We start from the raw sequence: 9,855 nt of genomic DNA, 5'->3' as shown, positions 1-9,855 counted from the left end.
AATGATAAGTAAGAGACTAACCCGAGAATATATTTAAAAAAAAACTAATTTTATCACCCTTACAGTTCTTTAGTTCTTATTTTACGTTGATCTAAATAAAATATATTGCGCTTGTAGCTGAATGATTATTCTATTCTCTAGATGTTCTAAATAGTGTGTATAGTTTTACATGGCTTGTAATATCGAAAAAAGGATTAATCTTGAACTCACTTACTGTTAGCGTTTTTCAATCAATATGGTTGTGATATACGGAAAGTTTAAATACCAAATCAAAAGATTATAATTAAAATTCGTTTTTAGATTATTTTTCGTTTGGCACTGACAGCAGTTAGAGGTGGAGCTTTACACAGTTTAAAATAAAGTTTGTCGACTTTGTTGTATTGCACGTTACTCACAATCAGCATTTTGTTTCATCAATAGTAATAAGGATAGCCATAAGCATATGGATAAACACCGTAGCCACCATATCCACCGCCATATCCTCCGTAGTAGGGATATCCTCCGCCATAATAACCACCGTACGATGGCACCAAGTGAATATGCTTATGATAGCCGAATCCGAACGTTTCTGCACCTTCCATGTCATCCGCATTGGCCTCTGCAACCGGCGTCGGATCGTTCTCCTGAGGGTTTTCCGCGGCTCTCGCTCTCCTAGTCAACGCTGGAGCGGGGATTGGCATTTGAACAACACTAGCAGCAATGACTGCGATCAAGGCAAATAAGCACACAATCTGGGGGAAACAAAATAATGAAATTATTCAAATATTGGGTAAAATTTTGTTGAAACATACCGTTTTCATGATTTTTTCTTGACTTTTGACTCAACCAAAAAAAAAATACAGGAAAAGGAGATGTATTCAGTTGAACACTCGGTGTCACACTGATTAAAAAGCGATCCTCACTTTCTTATATACCAACTGCCACTGCTGATGATAACATGCGAAAATTCTTTCTTGCATTTGCCCCATTTGGCTCGACCAGTGGCGAAAAATCTCTTTTCTTTCGTTTCGCCAATGATTTGATCCAGCTCTGACGTCAGAAGGGGCTTAATATATGTCGTTGTTGGTTAAGACTACATTTGAGACGTCGTTTGATCTTCTGGAATTTTTATTGCAGTAACAGTATAGTTTGATCAAAAAAGATATGGTTCAACTTAAATAGTTTTTTATTGTGTTTTTAGCTATTTTTATTACATGAAATATATACTAACATTGAGAAGAAAGCAAAATACAACTATAAAACTAGTTACGGAAAATGGGTTTTGTGTTTAGAATTGTTTTACATTTAAATTAAATGTTTCTTAATTGTTTACTTGTATCTCATGTGTTCTTAGAATAACATAGTTGCAGATTTAAGAACTGTCAATAGCTGGAGCAAACGTCAAAGCCATTTAAAGTGTGAAATTTAAATTTATTAGATGGTACCCCTCGCCATTTACGCTCTCTTAGTAACGAGACAGATATTTTGTCCACATGCTACCGAAAAAAAAAATTTTTGATAGCTTGGAGATTCCCATCAACGTCAGTAAACATTAGATTTTTTGATGATGAGTCAAAAAGGTGCTAAATAAATAATGCGTTGAACTCTGGAACGTCCTATCGGTATGTATCAATATTATGCACTGTGTCTTGAGTGGAATGGTACGATGTAAATGAAATGCCAAATATTGGATGATTTTAATATTTGTTTGTAATGATTCAGCGCAACATTTGCTGTGTTTTTGCCTTTCTCCTAGAAAGGTATAGCAATCACTTGCAAAACCGAAGATATAAAAGTGCTCCAAAGGGCCGAATGGCATATATCACTCGACTCAGCTCGACGAGCTGAGCATTTTCTGTATGAGTGTGTGTGTATGTGCAGATTTTTATTCTCACTCACTTTTCTCAGAGATGGCTGGACCGATTTTCATGAAATTAATTGCAAATGAAAGGTCTTGTTGCCCCATAAGACCCTATTGAATTTCATTGTAATCGGATTTTTAGTTTAGAGGTTATGTTTAAAAATGTGAAAATCATGAAACATCAATATCTCAGAAACTACACAACCGATTTGAACAAAATTGGTCTCAAAAGAACGGGCTACCTAGAAAACCCTTAAGTTTTGAATTTCATAAAGATTGAACTTGTGGTTCAAAAGTTATGAAAAAGAAACATGTTTCTCAGAGATGGCTGTACCGATTTTCAAAAAATCAGTGTCAAATGGAAGGTCTAATTGCCCCATAGTCTTATGGGGCAATAACCTTCCATTTGACACTGATTTTATGAAAATCGGTACAGCCATCTCTGAGAAACATGTTTCTTTTTCATAACTTTTGAACCACAAGTTCAATCTTTATGAAATTCAAAACTTAAGGGTTTTCTAGGTAGCCCGTTCTTTTGAGACCAATTTTGTTCAAATCGGTTGTGTAGTTTGATTTGTTTTGCAGTCGGACTATTACTTTGCCTGTTATGTTTAAAAATGTGAAATCCAGCTATGCAAAGGAACATATTCCGAAGACTACTTGGACTCACTCACTTTTCTCAGAGATGGCCGACCCGATTTCCACAAAATTAGTGTCAAATTGATGGTCTAGCTGCCTCAGAAGACCCTATTGAATTTTACTGTAATCGAACTGTAACTTCATTTGTAATGTGCCGACTTGTGAAAATCACGAAACTTCATTATCTCAGAAACTACACAACCGATTTGATTATTATTAACAGATGAGCGAGCTAGTTAAGGGTTAACTGATGAATTATGATTGAACGCGTGGTTTTAAAGTTTGGCTGCCCTACACGTTCCCATTTCATTTGATTATAATCGAACTTAAGCAACCGTTATGTATTATAATTGTTAATAAAACAACGAAAGTCTATTATCTCAAAGATTACATGGCTTATTTGAACATAACTAGTGTCATACGAACGAGTCATCTCTCAAACTTACAAACAACAAACTTCATAACAATTTGATATGTGGCTCAAAAGTTATGGAAAGAAGAGAAATTCAAAGACTATTTAAAACTATACCTGCCTTGATCGATACATGTGGCCTCAACATAATTTAAATGTGGTGTCGTACTATTTGAACGTTCCAAGTTCATTGATTCCTTGCGGTTTGTTTGAAGTCTGCAAATGCACGACGAATCGGCCATAGGATTTGATCAAAGTCGAAAGACAAATCGTTTGAAATGATTGGTTTTATCGAAATGACAACATCCTCGACTTTTGGCTTCTGTACATCGCCCTAATTCTGAATATATTCATATTGGGTGGTATTCGGTCATTTTCAGCAAATTTTCTGGCATCAATCTGACACCGGAAATACTCATATCGGGAGGTATTTAGTTATTTTGGTTGTTTTCCAGAAACTAACAGTGGTCGTCTTTAAATTCAAAATGGTGTCAAGGGTTAATGTTTGGTTTCTATGCATCGTCTCGATTACGGAAATATCCATGTTGAGTATTATTTGGTCTTTTTCGGCTGTTTCCTATAAGTTGCCATTTAGCGATTCAAAATGGTGCCTGAGGTCAATTGTTAGCTCATTGCATCATTCTGGTTCCAGAGATACTCATATTGGATGGTATTTGGTTATTTTAGGCTGTTTCTCACAAACCGGAAGTCGCCATGTTGGATTTCGAAATGGTATTTTAGATAATTTCTGGCCTCTGCGCGTCATTCTGGTTGAAGAATCACTCACATTGGATGTAATTCGATCATTTTCCGCTGTTTCCCAGGAACCGGAAGTCGCCAACCTAGAATCCAAAATAGGGTCTTTGAACGATTTCAGCTGCTGTGTATCATTCTAGATCCGGAGATACTCATGTTAGACGGAATTCGGCCATTTCTGGCTGTTTTCCAGAAACCACAAGTTGCCATCCTACAATTCATAATGGTGTCTGAAGTCGATTTGTGGCTCCAGTGCATCATTACGATTCCGAAAATACCCCCCTTTTTGGGTGGTATTTGGTCGTTTGCCGCTGTTTTTCCGAAACCGGAAGTCGCCATCTTAGAATTCAAAATGGTATCTGTGGTCGAATTTAGCTCCTGTGTATCTTTCTTTATCCGGATATTATTATATTGGGTGGAAATCGTCCATTTTTGGCTGTTATCCAGAAACCGGAAGTTGCTATCCTACAATCCAAAATGTTGCCTGAGGTCGATTATGGAATAATTTGTTACCACTAAAAACATTTACCTGCCAAATATGGTTCCATTTAAAAGATTAGTTCGCGAGATGTGCAGAAATTTGTGCAGAAACATGTGCTTCCATAAGAGGGAGGGGCGTCGAACCATTATGGACATATTAATTACCCTTTAAAACATCCACATGCCAAATTCGGTTTCATTTGCTTGGTTTGTTCTTGAGTTGTGCAGAAATGTATGTTTCATTTGTATTGGACCCCTCCTTTCCAGAAGAGGGAGGGGTCTCAAACTATCATAGGAACCTTTATCGGGACCAAAAACCCCTACATAGAAATTTTCACGTCGATCGGTTCGGTAGTTTTCGAGCCTATATGGATCAAACAGACAGACAAACCGGACTGCATTTTTATATGTATAGATTACAACATCAATATTTAAGAACCTAAAGAGTAAATATCCATTTATTGGATTGATGCGTTCATGTAAATCTATTTTTACAAATAAAAGTTTGAATGAGAAAGGCTGGGTCTGACCGCTAGGTGGATTAATTTAGGTTTTTTGTGTTCAAACCGAAAAGTTTGTTTACCAGACTCAGCTAGAAATTGAATAATAATACATATTACAAGGAAATGTTTTATAATTAATTTCCAATAAACATTAAATTACAAACATTTTTATTCGTGATTGAATATCTAATGAAATTAATTAGAAAAATATGATTTACTTACAGTTTTTGTGTCAAAATACTAGATGCTTTATGGTTAACTAGACTATCCTGTTTTTGATTAACATATAAAATTTTCATTTCAGTTTGTAATAAATACAGTCTAAAACATTACATTAAAATATTCCGCAAAGAGATGGCAATGACCATTTTATAGCAGAATACAAAGCCGAAGAGATAAAATGTGAATACGTATTTCATTCATGAACTGATGATAACAAAGTATGTGTTTTTCTATTTAATTTATCTATTATGTCTCTAACTACGCTAGCCTATACTTTTCGAGAATACACAACGCGTAACTAGACAAATATATATTAAAATTTTAAGTATTTGGTGAACATGACCAAAAATCCATATAAAAATAAAATATAAATATAAAAAGCTTTTATAAATAACAAATTACCAGAATAGTGAACATTTAAAAATATATAAAATTTTCATTCCTTAGTTTTTACTCGCTAAAGATATATTAATTTATTTGTATATTTTTGTATAGGACAGACTGTACTCGTTAAATGTGTATATTTAACCGAAATGTGTCGGATCATTAGATGTGCTTAAAACTTCAAGGTATCTAGGGTTTGCAATATTCCCGGGAATTGATTTCCCGGGAAACGGGAATTAAATATCTCATTTCCCGGGAATTCCCGGGAACCGGGAGTGGAGAAATAATTTCATAGCAGAAATTAAATTTCAAATAATATTTATTAATAAAAGGTATTCAAAAAACGTTTACAACTTCATTATCAATTTATCAATTAAAAAATAAAACTTATTCAAATTCGCATCGATTTATATTGCAAATATTTGCAGAAGAGTGGCTTTCAGGGTTTTCAAGTCGTCAAAGAATCGCTTCAGATCCGCTTAAAATTTCCTTTAACCCTAAATTATGTATTTTCCTCCTTTAAAACTCTACTTAAGTCCGCTAAATCACCGCTAGTGTTCCATTTCTATAATACTGCTAAATCACCGATTCCAGCTTTTGCTACATTTCAATAGAAACTGGAGTGTCCATTGTTCAATACTTTCAGTTCGTTGGACAGTTAGCTGTTTGGTAGGCAGGCCTTTAACGAGGCAAATATTTGCTATTTGATACTGAATTTTTTTAACCAAAATATTTCTTCGGGCTAGTGTATGCTATACTATTACACTATAACGAATATTTTCTCAAAACTTTGTTTGCTTAAACGGTAGCATAGCCTTTTTGATCATTTTTTTATCAAATATATTTGCTATCTCATTACACGATGCGAATTATTTGAAAAAAATGCCGCAAATCTAGTTTTTTTGACAGAAAAATACCTTAAACCCTTTTGGAATTGGTATCACCATTGAATAGAAAGCAGGATTCCGTATAAGAATTTCGATTGTTAAACTAGAATGTTATTTGGCCACTTGGCGGTTTTTTTGTAAAAGAACGAGACAAACCGAAAGGAAATGATAGAATGCTAAATAATCACTTCAATACGACCCTAAATAAGTCAGTTCTAGAGCATTGGAATGCCTACTTAATCAACCTGCGAAGATGATTTTTGATGTGAACCGCGGCCACGACCCAAGTTACACTGACTGAGTTTTATTAAATTATTTATTTCTGGTCGCATTGATTTACGGATTTTAAATTTTTCCATCAGCCTACAGGCTTCGAAAATTTGTATCAATGAAGAAAAAAAAATCGAGCAACCATTCGCTCAGTAGTGCACTTGCCAGTAAGAACGACATTGGACGTTTTTCGTTTACTGAAATTGACAATTTTTCGTTCACTGAACAAGACAACAAATATTTTTGTCAAATAATTGGAGCAAATAATTTGTTAGTACACGGCCAACAAATATTGGCCGTCATTTCAAGCAAATATTTGCTTCGTATAGTGCCCATTTTAAAGCTGCTATATTCTTTGACAAAATAAGTTTCGCTTTACGATACGATATTTAGTTTTATTGCACTGTTGTGTGGGAAACTATATTAAATATTGCGAAATTTTTCGAGGGACTCGGGAATTCCGGGATCCCGGGAATCAATATTTCTGTTCCCGGAATCCGGGAATCCCGGGAAAAGGCAATTCCCGGGAAATCGTAAAGGTATCTGAAAGATTTTTTTTCCTGTGTGGACTCATCACTGCGACCAGAGCTTAGATCTATTGTGATATTGCTCAGGTGTTTTCTGTACTCCGCACTTCATATTATTGGCAGTATCACTATTGAAGTAAGTGATATGCTTATCATTCATATCCGTGCTTGTGTGTAAGTTTTACCTTTCCGTTTCAAGCTTACTACTCTACTATACCGAGCCTCTGTCCATCCTAACAATATCACCTAGTTACAATTCCCTGGAGAGAACTTTACTTACACCAGTTTTATTATAACAGGGACCTATTTTTGTTAGAAGGAGATTCAACAAAGGTACTGTAGAATTCAGATAGAAGGAAGGGTACTTGGTAGGAAGCCTGAGAATAAACCCATGCTAAAGTCCTTTGGCAACCAAATGGCCTGATTCTACTAAGATTCGAACCCACGACCACCCGTTTACCAAGGCGGACTCTGTAACCTTGCGGCTACGGAGCTCCCCTATCTGAAAGACTTAGAGTACACCATTTTGCATTGCAGAGAAATCAGTTTTGATATAAGAAATGACAACTTAAATTGTGGAATTTTTGTCTACTACTGCCGAAAAAGGTATATGTGTCTAATGAAAAATTGATTTTTTTCTCTTGGAGGTACATTCATTATTAAGGAAAAAAAATAACACTTGAGAAAGGTCCATAATCGGCTTTCCGATAAAATCTTTTCATGATGCTGGAAAAAAGATACGTTCTGGTACACCTGAAAGATAAAAGATAGTTAAACCACTGCACTTCATGTAGAATACTAAGAAAACATGAAATTTCAGAATAGTAGCTGGTACTATACCTGAGATAACGAGAAATGAAGATGAAAAATGGCGAACACTTGATTTTTTTCCCGAAAATAGTGAACTCTAGAAAAAAATTTGTAACTTTAAAAGGAGAAAATGAAAACAAATCAATATTTTCATCTTTGTTGGTCGGTATAGTTTCACCCGCAGGAGCTCCCGGACTGGGTTCTTGTTTTTTTTTAAAGTTTAAGGTACCTATTAACAAGTTCTGAAGAGTTTTGCGACCAAGCGATTTGAAGCGTTTCGAAAAGTACTATGAAATCTACAAAATCAAAAATAGTTTCAAAGGTTTTACATGCGAATAAAGTTTTTATTTTTATTATTTTTAATATAATTAAAACTTGTCATCTATGACAATTTCTGTAATATTACGACCGACTTATTTAAAGGGCTTTTTGACGTAGAACTACGTCCTACAGAAATCGAAATCGATGATCGATACATTGTTACAGAAATCGATTGAATAATTAGCTATGCGTCCATCACAATGCGGGAAATTGTGATTTTGTGATGCAAACTATTGTACTATTATACTACTGATTTTACTGTAGACGACTCATTCGATCACAGCGTTCTACACGGACCGCTCATAAACAAAATACAAAAAATGCCTCAAAGAGGAAAGTGAAGTGTCTTATGTCGAATTCGTTTTCGCGGTGTAGCTACACTCGGACTACACTGTTTACTCTGTAAATGTTTTTTTTTCACTTTCCGGACTACACATTTTCTGTCTCTGACTACACTTTTTCTGTCTTGGACTACACCCGCAAGAATCAGAGTGTATTTTTGGGAGTTATTCACATGTATGTGTCAAAACTGGTTTGTTTTGGCTCTCGTTCCACGTGGTAAAGTACCAGGTAAATTTTTTTCAGCACATTTATGAGATGAAAATATGAAATAGAAACGAGACAAAAAGATGATTGCGATAATGACCAAAACGAAACAAATTGACAGCTATCCCTATTATTACGCATATCAACGCAACTACACTGATTTTTATTTTCAAGCTGCAAAGTGTAGTCCGGGACTACACCAGCTACACCACGAAAACGAATTCGACATAAAATTAATAAAATAAAAGTTCTCTTTGAGCGTATTTGTTGTTGAGTTGTTGAGAGAACCTCAAAAAAATACCAATAACCGATGAATCTTTGTGTTTTATAACTAAAAAATATTTTTCCATTAATTTCAACAACCAATGGAGCATAAAAAAACTTTAAGTAGTAAAGTGTTTAAAATAATTCAAATGATTGCATTTAAATAGGACACAATTAAATATCAGGCACATAAGTAAGTTTTCGCTGTGAAAATGGCTGATTTTGAGACAAATAATCGTCATTTGCGGAAAATGTTACTTTTCTCATTTGAGCCGTTGAGAGCAAAAGTGGTACATGTGCCATTTTTACACTTTTTGGGTTTTTGCATAAATTGATGCAGAACGCAATAATGTACTAGAATATCCGAGAAAACCCGAGATCTGATAACCTAAACCAAAGTTATAGCCAACACAATTTTTGGTAATTAACGTAATCACCATTTCGTTGAGAGCAGTAAGTCGAGGATCTTAGGATATAAAACAAACATGTCTTCAGCAAAGTTAATCAAGTGATTGAGTACTTTCAGATGAAGATCTGTCTGCTTTGGAATTTTCTCATTAGGTGGCGCTATTTTGTAACAGAAAGCATTTTACCTATTCCAGTATTAACTCGTATGCTGTTACCAAATACATATACACTAGCGCCAAGAAGAGGCAGAATTCCTTAACTAACAGATCATCATTCTATAGTACTCAATAGCTTAGACAACTCTGCTGAAGTCATGAATGTTCTATGTCCTAAGATTAGAGAGCTATAATGCATCCTTCATGCCCACTGGACATGTACCACTTTTGCTCTCAACGTTTTTTGGTTGTCATTATTTTTCCTATAGAACAAAAGTGGTACATGTTTTTCCATTGAAGTTTGGGTAAGTTTCTCAACCAGAACTCGTTACGTTTTCATGTACTGTCTTTTGAAACCTTTCCAGCAATGATTTAGTGCAGTTATGTTGGAAAAAATTGTTGAAAATAATGTACTATTTGAGTGTTTTCGT

The 9,855-nt window shown here is 34.9% G+C and overlaps 1 protein-coding gene across 1 annotated transcript; it reads right to left on the bottom strand.

The window, feature by feature from the left end:
- Positions 1 to 277: 277 nt before the first annotated feature.
- On the bottom strand, positions 278 to 921 carry LOC129724111 (uncharacterized). Its single transcript, XM_055678745.1, has 2 exons — positions 792 to 921; positions 278 to 731 (listed from the first exon to the last, which is right to left on the bottom strand). Exons 1-2 carry the CDS (start codon positions 798 to 800, stop codon positions 414 to 416), a joined length of 327 nt encoding a protein of 108 aa, XP_055534720.1. The 5' UTR covers positions 801 to 921; the 3' UTR covers positions 278 to 413.
- Positions 922 to 9,855: the final 8,934 nt, after the last annotated feature.

This window comes from Wyeomyia smithii, chromosome 2 (assembly GCF_029784165.1).
Source record: "Wyeomyia smithii strain HCP4-BCI-WySm-NY-G18 chromosome 2, ASM2978416v1, whole genome shotgun sequence".
Taxonomy (NCBI): Eukaryota; Metazoa; Arthropoda; class Insecta; order Diptera; family Culicidae; genus Wyeomyia; species Wyeomyia smithii.
The sequence above is the reverse complement of the archived record's forward strand: the minus strand, read 5'-3'. Positions and strand labels throughout refer to the sequence as shown.